At 41.0% G+C, this 24001-nt stretch overlaps 1 protein-coding gene across 3 annotated transcripts in view; it reads left to right on the forward strand.

The window, feature by feature from the left end:
• The window catches only part of ZFP90 (ZFP90 zinc finger protein), a 36973-nt gene extending 13443 nt beyond the window's left edge, over positions 1–23530 (forward strand). For all 3 annotated transcript variants that reach the window (XM_078438919.2, XM_060650344.3, XM_060650341.3), the window contains 3 exons: positions 17304–17430; positions 17769–17864; positions 21162–23530. In XM_078438919.2, coding sequence (XP_078295045.1) covers positions 17304–17430; positions 17769–17864; positions 21162–22810 — 1872 coding nt within the window. In that variant the 3' untranslated portion in view covers positions 22811–23530. The remainder of the gene's footprint in view (positions 1–17303; positions 17431–17768; positions 17865–21161) is intronic.
• Positions 23531–24001: the final 471 nt, after the last annotated feature.

Genomic DNA, 24001 nt, shown 5'->3' on the forward strand with positions numbered 1-24001 from the left:
TCTGGCTAGGGGGGTTATTTATTTATTTATTTATTTATTTTTGAGAGAGAGTGGGGAGTGTTCACGTGAGTGGGGGAGGGGCAGAGGGAGAAGGGAGAGAGAATCTTAAGCAGGCTCCACACCCAGCATGGAGCCCTACGTGGGCCTCAATCTTACAACCATGAAATCATAACCTGAACTGAAATCAAGAGTTAGATGCTTAACTGACTCAACCACCCAGGTGCCCGAAGTTTATCAATTTTATTCTTTCAAGGTACCAGCTCTTAGTTTCATTGATATGTTCTGTTTGTTCATTTGTTTGTTTCTATATCGTTTATTTCTGCTCTAATATTTATTATTTCCCTTCTTCTGGCTTTAGGCTTTATTTGCTATTCCTTTCCTACCTCCTTTAAGTGTTAAGTTAACTTGAATATTTGATATTTTTCTTGGTTCTTATGTAGGCCTGTATTGTTGCCACATACTTCTCTCTTAGGACTGCCTTTCCTGCATCCCAGTGGTTTTGGACTGTTGTGGTTTCATTTTCATTTGCTTCCATGTACTTTTTTACTTCTTTAATTTCCTGGTTAACCCACTCATTCTTTAGCAGGATGTTTTTTAACCTCCATGTATTTGTAGTCGTCCCAAATTTTTTCCTGTGTTGACTTCAAGTTTCATAGCATTGTGGTCTGAAAATATGCATGGTATGATCTCAATCTTTTTATATTTGTTGAGGGCTGTTTTGTGACCCAGTATGTGGTCTATTTGGAGAATGTTCTGTGTGTACTTGAAAAGAATGTGTGTTCTGCTTTAGGAAGAAATGTTATGAATATACCTATTAAGTTCCATCCGGTTCAATGTGTCATTCAAAGCCATTGTTTCCTTGATGATTTTCTGTTTGGATGCCCTGTCCATTACTTTAAGTGGGGTGTTAAAGCTCCCTACTATTATTGTATTATTATCAATAAATTTCTTTATGTTAATTGATTTATATATTTGGGTTCTCCCAAGTTGTGGAAATAAATATTTATAATTGTTAGATCTTCTTAATTATGGTGTAATGCCCTTCTTCATCTCTTATTACAGTCTTTGGCTTAAAGTCAATTTTGTCTGATGAAAGTTTGGCTTTCTTTTGACTTCCATTAGAATAATAGATGGTTCTCCGTCCTTTACATCATCCTTTACTTTCAATCTGCAGGTGTCTTTAGGTCTGAAATGAATCTCATATAGGCACCATATAGATGGGTCTTGTTTTTTAGTCCATTCTGATGCCCTTTGTCTTTTGATTGGAGCATTTAGTCCATTTACATTCAGAGTGATTACTGATAGATATGAATTTAGTGCCTGTGTATTACCTATAAAAATAGCGTTTCTGGTGATTTTCTCTGTTCCTTTCTAGTCTTTGTTACTTTTGGTCCTTTTCTTCCCCCCACTCATAGGGTCCCCTTTAATATTTCTTATAGGGCTGGTTTAGTAGTCATGAACTCCTTTAGTTTTTGTTTGGGAAACTCTGTATCTCTTCCTCTCTCTCTTTTTTTTTTAAGTTTATTTATTTTGAGAGAGAAAGACTGTGTGAGTGGGAGAGGAGCAAAGAGAGAGGGAGACAGAGAATTCCAAGCAGGCTCCATGCTGCCAGAGCAGAGCCCAACACAGGACTTGAACTCACAAAACCAAGAGATCATGACCTGGGCTGAAACAAAGAGCTGGACGCTTAACTGCCTGAGCCACCCAGGTGCCCCTCTCTTCTTCTATTCTGAATGACATTCTTGCTGGATAAAGTATTCATGGCTGCATATCACCCTCATTCAGCACATTGAATATATCCTGCCACTCCCTTCTGATCTGGCATGTTTCTATGGACATATCTTCTGCAAACCTGATCTGTTTTCCCTCGTATGTTAAGTACTTTTTCTCCCTTGCTGCTTTCAGGAGTCTTTCCTTAACTGTGTATTTTATGAATTTGACTATGATATGTCTTGGTGATGGCTGCTTTAAAACAATTTTTTTTAATATTTATTTATTTTTGAGAGAGAGACAGAGCTTGAGCAGGGGAGAGGCAGAGAGAGAGAACAAGACACAGAATCCGAAGCAGTCTCCAGGCTCTGAGCTGCCAGCACAGAGCCCAATGCAGGGCTCAAACCCATGGACGGTGAGATCACGACCTGAGCCAAAGTCGGACACCCAACCGACTGAGCCACCCAGGCGCCCCTGTGATGGCTGCTTTTGTTGAATTTAATGAGAGTTCTCTGTGCTTCTTGGATTTTGATGTCTGTTTTCTTCCCCAGATTAGGAAAGTTTTCAACTATAATGTGCTTAAATAAACCTTCTACCCCTTTTTCTCTCTCTTCATCCCGGGGCTCCTATAATACAAATGTTATTACGCTTTAAAGAGTTGCTGAGTTCCCTAAGTCTGCATTTTGACCCAATACCTTTCTTTCCCTCTTCTTTTCAGCTTCATTATTTTCCATAATTTTATCTTCTGTTATCACTGATTCGTTCCTCTGCTTCATCCATCCTCATTATCACAGTATCCATTTGAGCTTGCATCTCCATTATCGCATTTTTAATTTCATCCTGACTAGTTTTTAGTTCTTTTATCTCTGCAGTTGGGGATTCTCTAGTGTCTTCTATGCTTTTTTCATGCCCAGCTAGTATCCTTATAATTGTTGTTTTAAATTCTAGTTCAGACATCTTACTTACATCTGTATTTATTAAATCCCATGCCTTCACTTCTTCCTGTTTTTTCTTTTGGGTGAATTCCTGTCTTCTCGTATTGTCCAGGTCAAAAAACAAAGCAAAACAAAAAAGGAAGCTAGATCCTAGGTGTGTTTTGGTCTCCTTGTTAAAAGGAGCTAGATCAAAAAAAATAATAAATAAGTAACAAATAAAACATTAAATTAAAAAAATTTTTTAAATATTAAAAATTGCTTTTTCTGTATCCCAAGAAGAGTGGGAAATATTTCCCCTAGAGCTGAAGCTTTGTAACATTCTATGATCAGTAAACTTGTGCATGTGAGGGTTTATGCTTGTCTTCTGGAGGTGCAGGCTGCTGCACTGATTCAGACTGACTTGCCCTAGTGGAGATACACCTGCAGGGCACAGGGGGCAGGGGTTGGTGTAAATGACTCTGGCCTCCCTTGGTGGTGCTGTTTTGCTCACTGAAGTTGATCATTGCTGATGGGTGGGGTGAAAATTGTGTCACCTGGCTCCCTTTTCCCCCAGCGAGGAGCTCACACCCACCACTCTTCAGGAAGCCCTCACAGGAGAGCAATCACCTTTCTTGTGTGGCTGGCTTCTGCCAGATCTCCAACTTCATCCTGCCTGTATCTGAGCTGTCCACCTGACAGGCCACAGCACTTCTGTGTTTTATCTCAGGTGCATTGGCCGAGTTTCAAAACTCCACATTTTAGAGATTGCGCAGGGAGTACCCATGCTGATCCTCTAGGGGAGGGTCTTGCTCTGCAAGACTGGCCGGTGCCAGCTTGTTGCAGAAATGGGTTATGCAGACGCACAGCAGTTCATTATTTATAGTAAAGCACAGCAGAGGGGCACCTGGGTGGCTCAGGTGTTTGAGCATGACTCTTGATTTCAGCTTAGGTCATGATCTAGTTTGTGAGTTCAAGACCTGTATTGGGCTCCTTGCACTGACAGTGTGGAGCCTGGTTGGGATTATCTCTCCTCTCTTTCTGCCCTTCCTGCACACAAACTGTCTCTCTCAAAATAAATAAATAAACTTAAAAAAAATGTAAAGCACAGCAGAAAGCTGGCACCAAGGCTTGCTGCCCTCAGCTAGCGTCCTATGCTATGTTAGCGAATGGAGCAGCTCAGTGGCACCTGCCAGATCTTTTGCCCCCAGAGAGACTGTGCCACCTCTCCCAAATGCACTTGAAGCAGCATAACTGCTTCTCCCCATGTGATCCAGGGGATCTTCAGACCATGGTGCTTGCTCTGTGTCTCTGCCCTCCTTCCCCACCAGACGACGATTCAGCCTGCCAAGTGAGATTCTGGTGATGGTGCAAACCTCTGAAACTTCAGACTCTGCACTCAAACTTGTGGTATTGAGCCCCTCTCCTTTCCCAAGGCAGTGGTTTTGGGGAAAGAGTTTTTCTTATGCAGTTCCCCACGTGCACTTTCACTCTTTCTTCTGTCTCTTTCTGTCTCTCGTGCTCCTCTCTCTGCGATCAGGGTTCCTTCCCCATTGCAGCACCTAGAGCTCTTTTCCTCCCCAAATCAACTCTTTGCAATTACTACTTTCCACAATGTGGTAGGTTTTTTTCAGCTCTAGTTGTGCATTTTTACTCTCTGAATCCTCAGATCAATTTCTTGGATGTTCAAAATGATTTGATATATCTTTTTAAAGTTTATTTATTTATTTTGAGGGAGTGGGGGAGGGGCAGAGAGAAAGAAAGAATCCCAAGCAGGCTCCATGCTGTCAGTGCAGATCCTGATGCGGGGCTCAGTCTCACAAACTGAGATCATGACATGAACCAAAATCCAGGGTTGGACACTTAACTGACAGAGCCACCCAGATACCCCCAAAATGATTTGATATTTATCTAGCTGTGTTCAAGGGATGAGGCAAGCCTAGGGTCTCCGTACTCCTCTGCCTGACTCCTCTTGACTCCTCCCTAACATAGACTTTTTAACAGAAAAGAGTCATTTGTCATCCTTCTTTAGCACCTCTGTATTTGTTGTAATAAATTTCCTTCTTTTCTCCTTAATGCATGTTTTTCCCTTAAACATTTTCAATAAAAACATTTTAAATTTCATCTACAGTAAAACCTTGGTTTGTGAGCATAATTCGTTCCAGAAACATGCTTGTAATCCAAAGCACTTAATATCAAAGCGAATTTCCTTGTAAGAAATAATGGAAACTCAGGTGATTCGTTCCACAACCGAAATATTTTCGTATAAAAATGATTACAATACTGTTATATAACACAGAATAATAAAATACAAAATATAAAAAAAAATAAATTAACTGCACTTACCTTTGAAAACCTTTGTGGCTGGTGTGAGGGAAGCAAGAAAGTTTGTGCAACTTTAACAAGGAACTTATCCAATGACACTTGCTTTTGCCTCCTTTTGAGGATTTCATGGAAATGTGACATTGCATTGACTATCACCCACAATCCCACAGAGAGAGAGAAAGAGAAGAACCATTGGCTCACTTGTGATCATGTGATCACGTACTACTTGTATTGCAAGACATCACTCGTTTATCAAGTTAAAATTTATTAGAAATGTTTGCTCATCTTGTGGAACACTTGCACAAGTTACTTGCAATCCAAGGTTTTATTGTAAGTTTTTTTTCCCGGGGGTGGTGGAGAGTGGCAGAGGGAAAGAGAGAGAATCTTAAGCAGGCTCCATGCTCAGCCTGGAGCCTGACACAGGGCTCAATCCCATGACCCTGGGATCATAACCTGAGCCAAAGTCGAGAGTCAGATGCTCAACCGACTGGGCCACCCGGGCACCCCTAAATTTCATATAATTTTTATGAAGAGTTTTATTTTGTTTTATTTACTTACTTAGTTTTTTTTAGATAGAGTGTGAGTGCACAAGTGGTGGGAAAAGGAGAGGGAGACAATCTTAAGCAGGCTCCATACCCTGCACGACCCTGAGATCATGACCAAAGCTGAAATCAAGAGTCAGACCAACTGAGCCACGTAGGTGACCCCTTTATGTTTTTTTAAAAATCATTTTTTTTTTTTAACATGAAAGAGAGGGAGAATGAGAGAGAGAGCAGGGTAAAGGAGCAGAAAGAGAGAAAGAATCTTAAGCGAGCTCCAGTGTGGAGCCTGACTCTGGGCTTGATCCCGTGACCCTGGGATCATGACCTGAGCCAAAGTCAAGAGTCAGATATTCAAGTGACTGAGCCACTCAGGTGACCCCAAAAATCACTTTCAATGGCAATGTATGGTGATTCCATACAATCACCCAGGTGCCCTTGTTTTATATTGATTTCCATGAGCATACTAAAATTTTTTAACCATTTTCTCAGCATTAGGTTGTTTTCTAAAATTTTTACAATTACAAATAATACTGGGATAAAATTGGTTACAGTGGATAGTTTTTTGTTTTTGTTTTTTTTTTTTGAAAATACAATTAAAAACATTATTTTCAGGGTGCCTGAATGGCTTACTTTCTAGACTCTAGATTTCATCTCAGGTCATGATTTCCCAATTCGTGAGTTTGAGCCTGGAGTCAGGCTCCATGTTGTCAGTGCAGAGTCTGCTCGGGATTCTCTCTTTCTCTCTCTCTTCCTCTCTTCCTCTCTCCCTCTCTCCCTCTCTCCCTCTCTCCCTCTCTCCCTCTCTCCCTCTCTCCTTCTCTCCCTCTCTCCCTCTCTCCCTCTCCCTCTCCCCCTCTCCCTCTGCCCCTCCCCTGTGTGCATATTCTCCCTAAGTAAATAAAATTTTTTTTAAAAAGTATTTGCATTTGTATTTTTTAAAGGAAATCTTAAAAAAAAAAACCACTTTTTTTTTATTATTTATTTTTGACAGAGCACAAACAGGGGAGGGGCAGTGAAGAGGGAAACAGGATCTATAATGGGTTCCACTTGAAAAGCGGAGAGCCCAACGTGGGGCTCAAACCCACAAACTGGGAGATCATGACCTGACCTGAAGTCAGATGCTTAATCAACGGAGCCACCCAGGCACCCCTGCATCTGTATTCTTAAGTGAAATAGCCCTTAGAGTGAGAAAGATCTACTACAGGTTTTGGTGATATGTTTATCCTGAACTTACAGAAGCATTCAGATTGCTTATTATCTTTTTCTGCCTTTTGAAAGAATTTACCTATAAAACATTTAGATCTAGGATTTTTAATGGAAAGGATAATTGGGAACAGTTTGCTCTGTTTCTTCCTCAATTATTAAGGTTTTTTTCTGTCAACACTGGTGATTTAAAATTTAAAAATTACCCACTTCATTAAGATTTTTCACATTTCTTAATACCTGCTATATATTTTACGGGTTTGTTTATTCCCTTTAAAGTCATTTATTTTGTTATTGTTTCTTTTTGTTTTAAGATTTTATTTTTAAGTAATCTCTACATCCAATGTGGGGCTAGAACTCACAACCCTGAGATCAAGAGTCACACACTCCACTGATGGAGCTGGCCAGGTGCCCCAGTTGTTTATTTGATATACTAGATTTCTCAAAACTCTTTCTGTTTGGCTGGTATTTAAGAGGAACCAGCTTTTGAATTTGGCTCTTAATGCTGCTTTTTGTTTTTCAAGAATTTAATTCACCTGATTTTTTTTGGAGCCTCAAAATCTCCTCATTTGCCTTAAGAATGACCCAGACTCTGTATTTGTTCACTCAGCAGTGGAATACCTACTCTGTGCCAGGCAGTGGTTCTTGACTAGGCCCACACTTCATAACTTGTCAGCAGAAGGTACCTGCTTCCTTTGGGGCAGCAGTAGGGCTTCAATGAGGAAATTTAGTGAGAGGGTGAATGTTCACTGAATGTTAGCTATTGCTCTTTGATAATGAATCACCTGAGGAGTTTTTAAAAAATTTTTAGCAGAGGTCTCCATGCATGCATGGGCAGGTTTTGTCACTTGCCCCCATGATTCTGGATGATTCCAACGTGCTTGGTTTTAGAGATACAGAAATGAAAAGGAGTTTGAGAAAATGTTGAGGGAGAACAATGTGAATAAACAACTACAGTACTAGGGGCATCTGGCTGGTTCAGTCAGTAGAGCATACAGATCTTGATCTTGGGGTCATGAGTCCAAGCCCTATTTTGGGGATAGAGATTACTTAATAAAAAATTAAAAAAAGAAAAGCATATTTACTTAAAAAAACATCAACACAACTACAGTTCTGAAATGGAGATGTGGACCAAATGCTGAAGGGGGAGGCAGGGAGCTTTTCCAGAAAAGCTTCATGAGGGAAGGCATCATTGAACTGGTTCTAGAAAGGTGAGTAGGAATTTTTCCTATAGAGCCGAGGGAAGAAAGTACATGGTGGTCAGAATAAGATGTGCAAAGACAAGGAGACTACAAAGAAAATGATATTATAAGCACAAAGAGTCCATGTAGTAGGAGCACGGGGTGTATGGCAGGAGGCAAAATTTGAGAGAAAGATACAGGCCTGTATCCCTCTAACTTCCCTCTTAGAACCATTTCTGCTGCATCCCAAAGATTTTGGACCATTGTGTTTTCATTTTCATTTGTCTCCATGCATTTCTTTATTTCCTCTTTGATTTCTTGGTTTCATTGGATTGTTTAGCAGCATGTTATTTAACCTCCATATGTTTGTGTTTCTTCCAGATTTTTTCTTGTGGTTGATTTCTAGTTTCATAGCATTGTGGTTGAAAACGATGCATGGTATGCCTTCATTCTTTTTGAATTTGTTCAGACTTGTTTTGTGGCCTAACATACGATCTGTTCTGGAGAATGTTCCACGTATACTTGAGAAGAATATGTATTCTGCTCTTTCAGGATGGAATGTTCTGAATATATCTGTTACATCCATCTGGTCCAGTGTGTCATTCAAAGCCACTATTGCCTTGTTGATTTTCTGTTTTGATAATCTATCCATTGATGTAAGGGGAGTGTTAAAGTCCCCTAGTATTATTGTATTACTCTTGATTATTTCCTTTATGTTTGTTCAAGCTGCTTTATGTATTTGGGTGCTTTCATGTTGGGTGCATAAATATTTATAATTGTTATATCTTGTTGGATTGTCTCCTTTATGATTATATAGTGTCCTTTTTTTTTTTTTAATGTTTTTATTTATTTTTGAGACAGAGACAGAGAATGAGCAGGGGAGAGGCAGAGAGAGAGACACAGAATCTGAAGCAGGCTCCAGGCTCTGAGCTGTCAGGACGGAGCCTGACTTGGGGCTCGAACCCATGGACTGTGAGATCGTGACCTGAGCTCAAGTCGGACGCTCAACTGACTGAGCCACCCAGGCGCCCCTATAGTGTCCTTCTTTGTTTCTTGTTGCAGTCTTTGTTTTAAAGTCTATTTTGTCCAATATAAGTATTGCTACCTCAGCTTTCTTTTCACTTCTGTTGGCATGATAGATGCTTTTCCATCCCTTCACTTTCAATCTGCATGTCTTTAGGTCTGAAATGAGTCTCTTGTAGGCAGCATATAGATGGGCCTTGCTTTTTATCCATTGTGTTACCCTATATCTTTTGATTGGATCATTTAGTCCATTTACATTCAAAGTAATTATCAATAGGTATGTATTGCATTTCGTTCCTTGTTTTATGGTTGTTTTTGTAGTTCTTCTCTGTTCCTTTCTTCCCTTGTTCTCTTCTCTCAGTTTGCTGGCTTTCTTTAGTGACATACGTGGATTCCTTTCTCTTTATTTTCTGCATATCTGTTACTGGTTTTTGATTTGTAGTTACTATTAGGTTTGTATATAAAATCTTATGCATGTAGCAGTCCATATTAGTAGTCACCAAAGTTTGAACCCATTCCTTACTCCTCTGCCCCCAACACTTTAGGCATATGGTGACATACTTTACATCCTTTTATTTTGTGACTCTCTTGACTCATTTTTTTGAAGTTTATTTATTTTTGAAAGAGAAAGAGAGTGAGCGCACAAGGTGGGGGAGGGGCAGAGAGAGAGGCAGACACAGAATCTGAGGCTCTGAGGCTCTGAGTTTGTCAGCGCAGAGCCAGACACATGGCTCGAACCCATGAACCATGAGATCATGACCTGAGCCAAAGTTGGGCACTTAACCAACTGAGCCACCCAGGTATCCCTCCCTTGACTCATTTTAGACATATACTGATTTTTACTGCTTTTGGGCTTTCTACTTTCCTTTACTCTGACTTATGGTCCTTCCTTTCCACTCAAAGAGTCCCCTTTAACATTTCTTGTAGGGCTGGTTTAGTGGTCATGAATTCCTTTAACTTTTGTTTCTCTGGAAAACCCTTTACCTCTCCTTCTATTCTGAATGATAGCCTTGCTGGATAGAGTTTTCTTGGCTGCAGATTTTTTTCTTTTAGCTCTTTGACTATATCATACCAGTCCCTTCTGCCTTGGAAAGGTTCTGCTGAAAAATCAGCTGATAACCTTATGGGGTTTCTCTTGTATGTAACTGTTATCTTTTCTTGTGCCGCTTTTAAAATTCTCTCCTCGGGGCGCCTGGGTGGCGCAGTCGGTTAAGCGTCCGACTTCAGCCAGGTCACGATCTCACGGTCCGTGAGTTCGAGCCCCACGTCAGGCTCTGGGCTGATGGCTCAGAGCCTGGAGCCTGTTTCCGATTCTGTGTCTCCCTCTCTCTCTGTCCCTCCCCCGTTCATGCTCTGTCTCTCTCTGTCCCACAAATAAATAAACGTTGAAAAAAAAAATTTAAAAAAAATAAAAATAAAAATAAAATAAAATAAAATTCTCTCCTCATTACTGCTTTTTCCCATTTTACTTATTTAGTTTGTTTGTTTGTTTGTTTGTTTATTTATTTATTTATTTAAATAAATAAATAAAAGTTTATTTATTTATTTTGAGAGAGAGAGCGGTGTGCACACAAAAGCAGGGGAGAAGGAGAGAAAGAATCCCAAGTGGACTCTGCACAATAGTGCAGAGCCTGACACTGGGCTCAAACTCACAAACCCTAAGATCATGACCTGAGCTAAAATCAAGAGTCAGACACTTAACTGAGCCACCCAGGCACCCGTGCCATTTTAATTACTATGTGTCTTTTTGTGGACCTCTTTGGGTTGATTTTTTGGGGGACTCTGTGTGCCTCCTGGATCTGGATTTCTGTTTCCTTCCTCAGATTTGGGAAATATTTGGGAAGTTTTTGGTTGTTCTTTCTTCAAAAAGAAATTTCTGCTCCCTTTTCTCTCCCTTCTTCTTCTGGGATCTCTGTAATGTGAATGTTATTTTGGTTGATGGTGTTGCTGAGTTCCCTAAGTCTGTTTTCATTTATCTTCTTTTTTTTCCTCTCTTCCTGTTCAGCTTGATTGCTTTTCATTACTTTGTCCTCCAGGTTGCTGATCCATTCTTCTGCTTTCACTATTCTGTTCTTTATTCTATCTAGCGTATTTTTAATTTCTGTTATTTGAGTTCATCATCTCTGCTTGGTTCTTTTTTATGGTTTCTCTTTGTTAAGGGTCTCATTGAAGTTCTCCACTGTTTTCTTGAGTCCAGTGAGTATCTTTATGACCATTACTTTAAATTCTGTATCAGGCATATTCCTTATCTCCATTTCATTCAGGTCTCTTGCTGTGATTTTGTCTTGTTCTTTCATCTGGAACACATTTCTCTGTCTCCTCATTTTGTCTAATTCTCTGTGACTGTTTCAGTGTTAGGAAAGTCAGCTATGTCTTCTACTCTTTTTTATTTTCTATTTTTATCTTTTTAATTTTTTAAAATATTTATTTTTGTGTGTGAGAGAGAGAGAGAGAACTAGTGCAAGTGGGGGAGGGGCAGAGAGAGGGGAGACACAGAATCTGAAGCAGGCTCCAAGCTCTGAGCTGTCAGCACAGAGTCCGATGTGGGGCTCAAACTCAAGAACTGTGAGATCATGACCGGAGCCAAAGTTGGACGCTTAACTGACTGAGCCACCCAGGTGCCCCTGTCTTCTACTCTTGAAAGTAGTGGCCTTACGAAGAAGAGGTTCTTTAGTGCCCTGCAGTGCACTATCCCTTGTTCATCAGAAGCTGGCACTTGAGGGGTGTCTCCTGTGTGTGTTTGTGTGCCCCATTGTTGTGGCTAAGCCATGTTTAACCTTCAGTCCAGTTGTCTGGACTTTCTTTGCCTGTTGTGGGAAGAGTTTAGTCGCTCTGTTGTTAGCAGGCCGGTCTGGGGCTGCCTTGAGCTTGAGTTGAGTCATGCCAAGCATTTGCCAGAGCTTTGGTAGTGGTAGCACGGAATTGCAGGGTGCTTTCCTGGTGTGGTGGTGTTCCCTGAGAAGCTTTTGTTGATGGACGGGGCCTACAGTCAGACCCATTGTCAGCCCCCAGCCCACTGCTGGGGCCACAGTTGGGACTGGTGCATGTGGTTATTTTCCCCTTTCTCTGGGGTATGAGTAACTTTGGAGTGGTGCTGGCCCCTGTCGGGGCTGTTTGCACGTTGCCAGGCTTGTGGCACTGCTTTGGGTGAATCCAGGCTGGGGAGTGGGAAAGGGAAGTGGTGCCCTCCAGCTCTTTTGTTCTTGGAGAGATCTCCCAAAGACCCCTGCTCCTCCAGCACATGCCCTGAGATTAGCAAATAAATCTCCTGTCCCTATACCCCAGGTGTTTTCCAAACTGCTGCTTCTATGGTTTATCTCAGTGGGGCTGTTTGTTGTGCTCTTTTTAGGGCAGGCACTCAGTTTCCTGTCACCCTGTCTGGCTCTTCCAGAGCCGAACCCACTGATATTTAGTTCTATGTGCTAAGCCCCCACTTATTGTAGCAATTCTCAAAGTTAGGCCCTTCTGGCTTTCAAAGCCAAACGTTATAGGGACTCATCTTCCCAGTGGCAGTCCTGTGTGCCTGGGGTGACTCAGGTGGAGGTCTGCATCTCTCCTCTCCATGCCCACATTGTCACTCACTCCTGTATACTGTCCCACAGATCGATTTGGCCCTTCACCTGTCTTTGCCCTTCCTACTCTTTTCTACATTTCGCTGTGGAGAGTCTATTCTGCCAGTCTCTGGGTCGTTTTCTGGATTACTTACACAGATGTGGATGTTATCTAGGTATATCCACAGGACGAGGCAAGCCTAAAATCCTCATATTCCACCGTCTCCCCCCAAGAGAGAAAGGTGATTCAGTTGGAGAGTGGCTGAGGTGGAGAGCTAGAACAGTCTAGAACAGCACTGTCCAAAAGAAATACAAACTACATATTTAATTTAAAACTTTCTAGTAGTCACAAGGTAGAAAGAAATAGGTGAAATTAATTTTAGTAACACATACTCTTTAACCCAATATAACTGAAATATTTCTATATGAATCAGTATTTTAAAATTATTAATGGGGTGCCTGGGTGGCTCAGTCGGTTAAGTGTCTGACTTTGGCTCAGGTCATGATCTCACGGTTTGTGAGTTCGAGCCCCACATCAGGCTCTGTGCTGACAGCTCAGAGCCTGGAGCCTGCTTCGGATTCTGTGTCTCCCCCTCTCTCTGCCCCTCCCCTGCTCACACTCTGTGTCTCTCTGTCTCTCAATAATAAATAAATGTTAAAATAAATAAGTAAATAAATAAATAAATAAAATTATTAATGAGGCATTTTATTTATTTCTTTATTTTGGTGCTAAGTCTTTGAAATCCAATGTGTATTTTACACTTGCCACATATCCCAATTTGAATTTGCCACATTACAAGTGTCAGTAGTGTGCATGTTTCCGGTGGCTACCGTATTAGCATAGATCTAGAAAGTTACTTCCTGGCTTAATGGCATCATTGGCAGGGGAGGATTTGAGCAGGATTTGATAAGTGAAGGGGAGGGACTATAGATTGATGTTTTTGAGGCTCTTGGGGCTTCCAGGGCCTAAAGGAAAAATGAAAGGTCAAGGATGAGGTCCGGGTTTTCAGTTAGGATGCAACTGATGATGCCCTTAGCCTAAGTAGGGCATCTGTGTGTGTAAGGGCTAACAGTGAATAGTTTCTTCTCTCCAGGCTCAATTGTTAGATATGCTGTTAACCCAGTTTACCAAACTATTATTGGCCTGATATCAGAGAGCACTGAGTACTTGAGTGAAAACCTTGCACTATGTCTTAGCAGATGTAATGTGTTCCAAATCACCTTTGGTCGCAGAGGGAGTCGTTTTTATAAATTTGATTGTTTTTACTTAGTAGCTGCTGTTCTCTGGTTTTCAGCTTTGCAAAGTTTCTAAGTTACAAAGTTTCCTGAGTTAGAATTTGAGCAGATTTCTCCTCCAGAGTTGGCACATGTTAGAGTTGGAGGGCTATCTGTATTTGCAAGTGTTGTCCTGTACAGCTGGAAGTGACCTTTCACCCTTCTGCTCTTAAAACTCCTGTATCTTTAGCTCAGGGAGCCCATGTTATAGATAAGAAGATTGGAGCAGGAGGTCTGTGATTTACCCAAGGGATATTATACGTTATTAATGTGCCACTTTTTACAGGCCCAGGAAATTGAGTCTTCTCAAGTTAGTATATGCTGTTTCTAGTTCTTTGGACCTTTTATGTCAACATGAGGAAGACGAAATACTTGATACTTCACGATAACCTTGTTAATTTTTAAATTCTTTAATTTTAAAAAGGCGTTGCTCTCTCTCTCTCTCTCTCTCAAAATAAATAAACTTTAAGAAAGAAAGAAGGAATGGGGTGCCTGGGTGGCTCAGTCAGTTGAGCGTGTGACTTTGGCTCAGGTCATGATCTCACTGTTTGTGAGTTCGAGCCCTGCATCGGGCTCTGTGCTGACAGCTCAGAGCCTGGAGCCTACTTCATATTCTGTGTCTCTCTCCCTTTCTGCCTCTCCCCTGCTCACACTCTGTCTCTCTCTCAAAAATGAATAAATGTTAAAAAAAATTTTATTTTTTAAAATAAAAGAAAGAAAGAGGGAAAAGAAAGAAGAAAAGGAAAAGAGGGGAAGGGGAAGGGGAAGGGAGGGACCTGGGGACTCCTGGCTGGCTCAGTCAGAAGGAGCATGTGACTCTTGATCTCAGGGTCATGAGTTTGATCCCTATACTGGGTGTAGAGATTACTTTAATTAATTAAGTAAGTAACTGTAAATAAATAAGGGGAGCCAGTTGAACAAAGGAGTCCAGGTTGGCTGATAACCACCTGTTACTAACTAGAGAGGGCTGTATGTTTACAGGACAGAGTAGGCAGTGGGGAGAAGGTGTTACTTCTCACAACCTAACTTATAATTAGGTTGCCTTGCCTTGATCCAACCCCTTTTTCCTTGCTGCCCATGCCTGTCTCAAGCCCAGCCTCCCCTTTCAAGCTTGGTAATCCCTGGATTGGATTCCCACTTCCTTCACGTGTCCAAATGGTACTTCTGCCTCTTCAGGTTCAGTACATTGCCTGCCTTGAAGCTTCTCTCCCTTTCCCAGTTTTTCCTGCTCTGAACACCTGTGGTACCTCACTATGTATCATCTCATATTGTGCTCTAATAAATAGCACATTTTAAAATAAACTGGAATGTATTCAAGGGCTGCAGTGTTTTTCATTTGCATTTTTTTTTTTTTTCCTGCCATAGTGCATCTGGTAAAGCCAGGTGCCTAGTAAATATTGAGTATCATCTTACCTGGCCCATTCAGACCCCTGATCTCAGTCAGAAAAGTTTCGTGTTCCAGCACTTCCTTGTTCCCTCGGGGACCCAGCTGCATTGTTGAGCCAGAATACGATACAGATGAGTGAGTGGTATGTGTGGATGTGGTCATGTTCCTCACTCAGTAAAAGGGGCAACTCCTGTCTTCTGTAAAGTTCAAATCTCTGTCAGGAAACCAGAGTTTAGTATGAATCGGGCACTTGCTGGACACTGGTATTTTCAAGTTAAAGAAAAAAAAAGATAGAGTCTCTGTCCTCATAATGCTCATGATCTAACTAGGAAAACAAGTATTAAATGGATTATTAGGTTTATTTGAATAATTGTGGATATAGAAAATGCTTAAAGCACATAATAAGAGGATTGGCCCTCCCGTAGGGGATCAGAAGACTTCACTGAAGATCTTTTAACCAGCACCTGAAATATGAAACAGAATTAGCAAAGAAAAGACAGGTGGGAAGGTGGGGAGAGAATGGTACCCTCCAGGAAATTGAAAGAACTCCAGTTCAGCTGTAGCTAAGCGCAGCGAGGGGTGGGGGGGATACAAAGTAAGGCTGAAACTTCCTTCACTGCTGTAGTCAGCTCTGCTTTCAAAGTCTTTTCACACTAATTGTCTTTACCATATTTTACTATATAGACTTTTTTGAAGTCTAACCAGGACCAGAGGAAATATTTTAGGTAGGGCATGGTGGCATGGTTTAACAAGGCCTAGTAAGTCAAGACTATAATCAGTCCATGAGTATCAGATTGAAGGGATCTCAGCCAGCACAGCTTCAGTGGGGTAGTGAGGAAGAAATGATTGGAGGGGGTAAGAAGCAGGAAAAGACCTTTGACCCAGCAATTCCAATTCTTACTAGCTATATTTATGCAAAGGAGTTATTGTAGTGATGTTTGTAGTAGCAAAATACTGAAAATAATCCAACTGTCTACTAACAGGGACTGTTCCATTTATTCATTCGCCAAGCTTTTTTAAAAATTTTTTTTTCACATTTATTTGTTTTTGAGAGACAGAGAGACAGCATGAGCAGGGGAGGGGCAGAGAGAGAAGGAGACACATAATCTGAAGCATGCTCCAGGCTCCGAGCTGTCAGCACAGAGCCCGATGCGGGGCTCGAACCCACGAACTGTGAGATCATGACTTGACTCGAAGTCAGACGCCCAACCGACTGAGCCACCCAGGCGCCCCTCACCGAACATTTTTTAAGCATCCACTCTGTGTTGGGTATAAAACCAATCAAGATAGATCAAGTCCCTGTTCCTGTGGAGCTCATGGTGGAGGAGACAGTGAAGCTAACAAGTAAGCTAATTGCAGATTATTGTTGGAAGTACAAGTACTTTTTACCTGAATGTGTTTGGTTCCTGAGTTCAGGTGGCAGGGATTTGGCCATGAGAGATAGCTGTGCTTGGGGAGAGATTAATGTGGTAATGTGATGGAGAATAAATTGGAGGGTGCTAAGGCAGCTTTTCTGAGGGGGCTGTGCTCAAGATGAGACTGAGTAACTAGTAACTAGTTGTCAACCACATGGAGATCCTAGGGGAAGAGGGAGAAACAGGCATAAAGGCCCAGGGTAGAAACAAGCTTGATGTGTTCAGGGATCAGCAAGGTGAGCCTGGCTAGAGCCCAGTAAGTGGTGGGAATATCTGGATCTTCTCCACAGATGCATGGAGTGCTGTTGGTTGTAATCAAGAATATGTTATGATACTTGCATGTGGAGTTCTATGAAGCAATTCAAAGCAATACCCAACTGTTAAACAGTCATTATTTCTAGGGAGCATGGTGGGATTGGTGATGCGGGTAAAGGAGGGCTGTTGTTTTTACTCCCCGCTGTATTTGGATTTTCTAACAAAGGAAGTGCATGGGCAGTGAGGAATTGGTGATTGTATGACAAGGCTTGGCTTTGCAGGAAAACAAGGCAGCTAATAGGGATATGGGATTGCAGGACATACTGCCCCTCATGACTTTCCTGCCTGCCATACTGGATCCTTTACAAAATTACATAAACATCTAGTATGTTTAACCCAACATTGCCTCCACAGGATATCAAATGTGTGATCACTGTTCCTGATGACCCTACAGTATATTCCCAGTATTGCCATGGGAACATTTTTGATGTTGATCCCTAGTTGAACAGGAATGTGATCCTACAGGAATCCGTGACATTCAAAGATGTGGCTGTGGACTTCACCCAGGAAGAATGGCACCACGTGGACCCTGCTCAGAGGCGCTTGTACAGGGATGTGATGCTGGAGAACTATAGCCACCTGGTTTCTCTTGGTAAGGACCAATTCAGTATCTTGCCTACTGGCAGGTCTTTCCTCTCTCATTTGCTAAGGTTGTGGGGCTCGTAGATCGGGTGGCTGTGAGGAGGATGTTCACCATTAGAGCTTGTTCTCCCTTTTGGGACTCAGCTTTACAGTTTTCTGAGACTGTTCTTTAAGTGAAGTTCTTTCTTTTGAAGAACTGGAAATAGGTCATTTGATTGCATGACTCCTCAAGTTGCACCTTTTTTTTCCTTCAGAGTTCCTGACGATCAAGGACTAGTACTGACTTATAGGAGGGGTCTTTGTCCACTTGCACAAACAACCAAATCTTGTGTATTTACCCATGAGCAGGATATCAAGTTTCCAAGCCAGAGGTGATCTTCAAATTGGAACAAGGAGAAGAGCCATGGATATCAGAGGGAGAAATCCAAAGACCTTTCTGTCCAGGTAAACGAGGGGGAGTCAGGCGTGCAGGAATCAATACAGACAGTGGCACAGCTGAGGGAGGGGGGAAGCACCTTCAAATTGGTACCTTGGGAGCTTCTACACCTGCAGGAGACTGCACCATCTCCTGGATGACACTTCTCTCTGTCTCCCTTCTCCAATAGGGTGTTCCTGCTGCTGGCAGGCATTAGAGGAAAACGTGCCCCTTTGTCCTACACAGAATACCATTTCTCCCTATACCGTCACCCTATTGCTGGATTGTCTTCTCCTCAGGTGTCCTCACTCTCTCATTATTAGCGATCCCTTTTCTTACTCATTCAGACTTTAATTGAACTCCCGTCTTCTTTAGTCTTGCTGCTTTTACTGTCACTGGCCCCAGACTTGTAGGAAATACAGCCTTGATTCTCTGCCTTTTCTTAACCTCCGTCCGACTTCTCTCCCTGACTGTACTCCTACAAAACCTGTCTAGGGAGTAGTACCATCTTCTTTCCATCATGCCTTTATGCCAGTTTGCTTCATTGCCTCTCCCTGCAGTTCCTGGAATATCATCCTCGCCTGGTATCCTGGCTCGCTAAGTATTTCTTGGCTTTAGGTCTTTGACTGCCGTAAGGAGTTTGCAAGTCTGCCTTAAGGAGTCTGCTCTCCAACTTCTTCCCCTTTCTTTGTTACCACCTTAAAAGGGCACCTGCCTTCTGGTAGTTACAGCTCTTGAATCTCTACTGTGGACTCAGAAATCATCCTTACTTCTACCCTGGTCACCTTTTTCCCTTCTCACAGGACCTCTCCATGTAGAAGTCCCATGCAAGTAAATACCTAGAGTCTAAATCATCTTTCATCCCCAGCCAGCACGTTTTGCTACTTTGCCCACTAGAAACCACTGGATTTCTAATCCCTCAGGCCAGACACCCCAGTCAGTTTAGTGTTTTCCTGCAATTCAGGTTATTTTCCTCCTAAACCAGGCCCTGGGTGGAGATTACTAGAATTCCCAGTTGAAATTGCTCACCCTGTGTTTTCTTTTATAACCCATATTGGATTTTTTTAATCTTAGCTTTTTTGAGATATGATTTACATACCATAAAATTGACCTTTTTAAAGTTTACAATGTAATGGTTTTTCAGATATTTACTGAGTTGTGCGTCCTTCACCATTATCTAACTACAGAACATTTTCAGCACCCGAAAAGAAACCCTATACCCACTAGCAAGCACTCTCCATTCCCCGCTACCCCTGCACCCATTAATCTTTTTCTCTCAATGGATTACCATTTCTGGGTATTTTCTGTAAATGGAATTGTATAATATGTAGCCTTTTGTGACTGGCTTCTTTCACTTAGTGTAATATTTTCATGGTTCATTCATGTTGTAGCATGTTTTAGTACCTCCTTACTTTGTATTGCTGAATAATATGCCATTGTATGGACATACCATGTTTTGTTTCTCTACTCATCACTGGGTGGACCATATTGGATGTTAACGTTTTGTCTTCATAAACCACCCGCCTTTGACAAGCTCTTGCGGTCACTCCCTGTAGCTCATTATAGGAAATAGAAACTCCCACTCATTTTAAAGGTCCCCTATCATACCTTCCAGTATTCTCTTTTTGTTCTCACTAAAACAAGCTTCACTTGGGTTGAACTTCTTTTTAATGTTTTCTGTAAGTAGTATACACTTTCCCTCATTGGATAATGCTTTCTCCCTATCCAAAGCTATATATTATGTTCAAGGTGTCTGTCCATAAACATAATATATACTAATATGTGTATTTTTTCCTCCCCTGATCACAAGTACCATTTATATCATCTTTACTACACAAACTCAGATTTAAAAATATACCATCTGATGGTTTTCCTTTTTTGTCAGATGATTAAGTCTTATTTCTAAGATTCTAAACGCATGGAGAAAGAAACTGTTATATGTCTATGTATTCAGTCTGTGTTGCAGAGCACATAGAAGGCAGTCAGGAATTACTTGATTGTTTTGGAATATGGTTGGGGAGAGAACTTTCTCATTCATTCATATCAACAAGCATTTCTTGAATGTCTCTCTGAGAAGTATTCTAAAAGAAAGTCAAAGCATTTTCCGTCCTTGGGAAATTAGAATTGAATGTTATTTCAGGGTAAGGAATTTGGGGGGTTAGGGTCCCTTGTTGTTGGTTTTTTTCCCTCCTAACATTTTACTGTGAATATTTTCAAACGTGTGGAAAGTTAAAAAAAATTAATACAGTGAACACTGTATACCTACCACCAAGATTCTATAGTTGTTAACATTTTATTATATTTGCTTTATTACATATTCTTCACCTGTCTATCAGTCTGTCTTTTTGATGCATTTCCAACTACGTTGCCGGCACGAGTACATTTCACTTCTGCATACTTCATATGTATCATTAACCAGAATTCAGTATTTATGTTTTTTTGTTAAGAAAAATGTACATACAATAAGATACACAACTCTTCTAAGTACCATCCCGTTGACTTTGACAAATGCATTCACCCATCTAATCCAAATTCATTTTGATATGGAACATTTCCATCATTCCAGAACCCTTCTTCCCCTTAGTTTTTAAAAGTTACCATTCTTAGAACCTAGAAACTAATTAATTATCTGCTACTAGTATTCTGAGGTTAAACAGGGGTTTAGAGATCAACTTATTAGGCAGAGTAAAATCCTTTTTGGTCAAGAGAGGTGAATAGTATGGAACCAGAACTCAGACTAAAAACCACAGCCCTAATGGTAAAGGCAAGGATGATTTGCCTCCTGAAATATTATTTTATTTCAGCTTGTGAAGTATAGCCATTGATCTCCAAGTATATCAAAGAATGATTTCAGTTACATCAGTGGCTGCAGATCTTCTCAGCAGGATTTAAAGATTTGGAGCCTCAGAGGTAACTTTTAAAGAAATTGTGAAATGGCTGTATTAGGAAGACAGATTTGGGGATAATTTGTAGAATGGACAAGAAGCATGGAGAGCAGATAGGATCTTGCAAGGCATACCATGATTTTATTCCAGTAGTATCTGTGCCCAACATTCTCATGCTCACTTATTCCCTTACTTCGTAACCAGCCCTCCTAGGTGGGCTTCCTCATTCTACACTTGCCATGCACTCTGGCTCTGCAACCTGCACTGTCGCTTCTCTTTACTCTTCCTTTCCTTCATTTTGGCTCTTCTCTCCAAACTCCTGGATTAATTTCAAGACGGAATCATGAATAGTTTTTATCTCTTTCATTTCCCTATTCCTACTGTAGCAGTTTGTTTCAATAGGAGGGAATAGGGGACTTTTGCACTTTGGATTTCTTTCAGACTGGAAGACCAGGCCTGAAGGCAAATCATCACATCTGCAGCAGAGTGTATCTGAAGGATCCCGTAGTGCAGATGGCCTTTCACGTGCCACATTCGAAAACACTTGGGATGTTAGTAGCCAGTTAGAAAGACACCAGGAAAACTGGAAAAGATATCTGGGGCCAGATGCATCCACCCAGAAGAAAACAATCACACCAGAGGAAAATTTTCAGCAAAATAAATTTGGTGAAAACCCCAGATTGAATACAGTTCTGGTTACACAACTGAATGTTCCTTCAAGGCCTAGTGAATGTGATACACTTGGAAGCAATTTGGGACAGAATTCAGATATAATTAATCAGAGTAATATCCTTGCAAAAAAGAAACCTTATAAATGTGACAAATGTAGAAAAGCCTTTATTCATAGATCATCACTTACTAAACACGAGAAAACTCATAAAGGAGAGGGAGCTTGCCCCAATGGTACAGATCAGGGAATTTATCCTGGAAAGAAACACCATGAATGTACTGACTGTGGAAAAACCTTCCTCTGGAAGACACAACTTACTGAGCATCAGAGAATTCACACTGGGGAGAAGCCCTTCGAATGTAATGTGTGTGGGAAGGCCTTCAGGCATAGCTCATCGCTTGGCCAGCATGAGAACGCTCATACCGGAGAGAAACCTTATCAGTGTAGTCTCTGTGGGAAAGCCTTCCAGCGCAGCTCCTCCCTTGTTCAACACCAGAGAATTCACACTGGAGAGAAACCCTATCGATGCAATTTATGTGGGAGATCTTTTAGGCATGGCACGTCCCTCACTCAACATGAGGTGACACATAGTGGAGAGAAACCCTTCCAATGTAAGGAGTGTGGGAAAGCCTTTAGTAGATGTTCTTCTCTTGTCCAGCATGAAAGGACTCATACAGGAGAGAAACCTTTTGAATGTAGCATATGTGGGAGGGCTTTTGGTCAGAGCCCGTCCCTTTATAAGCATATGAGGATTCATAAGAGAGGCAAACCTTACCAAAGCAATAACTACAGTGTAGATTTCAAGCACAGCTCATCTCTTACTCAAGATGAAAGCACTGTCAATGAAGTGAAATCCTATCATTGTAATGATTGTGGGGAAGACTTCAGTCACATCACTGACTTTACTGATCATCAGAGGATCCATACCGGACAGAACCCCTATGAATGTGAGCAGAACTTTAATCAACAACCTGTTTCTCATCCTGGAGAGAAACCCTATCAGTGTAATGTATGTGGAAAAGCTTTCAAAAGGAGTACAAGCTTCATAGAACATCACAGAATTCATACTGGAGAAAAACCCTATGAATGTAATGAATGTGGAGAAGCCTTTAGTCGACGTTCATCACTTACTCAACATGAGAGGACCCACACTGGAGAGAAACCCTATGAATGTATTGACTGTGGGAAAGCCTTCAGTCAAAGTTCATCCCTAATTCAGCATGAGAGAACTCATACTGGAGAAAAACCCTATGAATGTAATGAATGTGGGCGAGCCTTTCGAAAGAAAACCAATCTGCATGATCATCAGAGAATTCATACTGGAGAAAAACCCTATGCTTGTAAGGAATGCGGGAAAAACTTCAGTAGAAGCTCAGCGCTAACTAAACATCAGAGAATTCATACACGAAATAAACTGTAGAAACCCTGAAATTAAGGAATAGCAGAAAATTTTAGCTAAAATATTGTTCATATTCAGTATCAGAAGATTCTTAATGGAGAGGAAGCTTGAGAATGTAATGAATTTGTGTGTGTGTGTGTGTGTGTGTGTGTGTGTGTGTGTGTGCATGTGTGTGGTGTGAGAAGAAAGCTCTATGCTAGTAGACCATGTTTTTTAACAAATAGAAGCTACATTCTCAAATCTGATTACAGACTTTTGTAAAAACAACTGCAAACATCATATATAACCAGTTGGAAATGATATGCCTATGTATTGGACTTTATAAAGCTTTTAAATACAGTTGTGCAGGAGATCATCAACTTTGAACAGTTTGACTTGTCACTCTGTTTACAGCCTTTTTTAATAAATAAAACTCCTGCAGTAATGACCAAAACTTACTTTTAAAATTGCTTGACAACTGCATTCATCTGCAGCTTTTAAGTTAAATTCACCATGGAAACCAGTTCCACCCCCAGGAATTCGTCATTCAAAGAATGAGATCAACTGGTTCAACCACTTCGTTGTACAGATGAAGAAACCAAAAGCCAAAGATGTGAAGTGGTTTGCACCGTGTGATAGAGCTTATGATGGCAAAGCTGGGTGGAGAATGCAGATCTCCTGGATCTTTTGCCCTTTCAAAAAAAAAAAAAAAAGATTCTTTTGCCTGGATCTTTCAGTGGTCTGTCCACTGAAAAGGTATTTTGGAATTCAGAGGGCTTTAAAGTAAATTTTGAAATAAATCAGATGCACAAACATTTGATGAGCACTCAAGTTGGATACTTCGGGAATTCATAAAAGCATCAGAGACAACAAAATACATGCACATTTGTCATGGGCCTATTTTAAACAACTTGTTGGGGGCTTACATACCAAAATGTTAACAAAAGCTGTGAATAGTTCAACTACTAGTGACTTTTTGCCTTTTCCCAAGTGTAATGTTTATACTTTAATCTAACATATGTCAGTTTCATAAATCTATTAAATTCTCTTACTGTGTTTTTTATGACACTCCCATGAAAAATCACTGCTCCAAGCTTCCTATATTGGATCAGTGGGAAAACAACACAAGACTAACAGGGAAAATTTTCTCCAAATTAATTTTACTGTGGAGAAGTATAAATGTAATTACCCATTGTCATAAAATTTGTCTTTAAATCAGTTTAGGGAATCCAT

This window comes from Panthera onca, chromosome E2 (genome assembly GCF_046562875.1).
Source record: "Panthera onca isolate mPanOnc1 chromosome E2, mPanOnc1 haplotype 2, whole genome shotgun sequence".
NCBI classification, from domain to species: Eukaryota; Metazoa; Chordata; class Mammalia; order Carnivora; family Felidae; genus Panthera; species Panthera onca.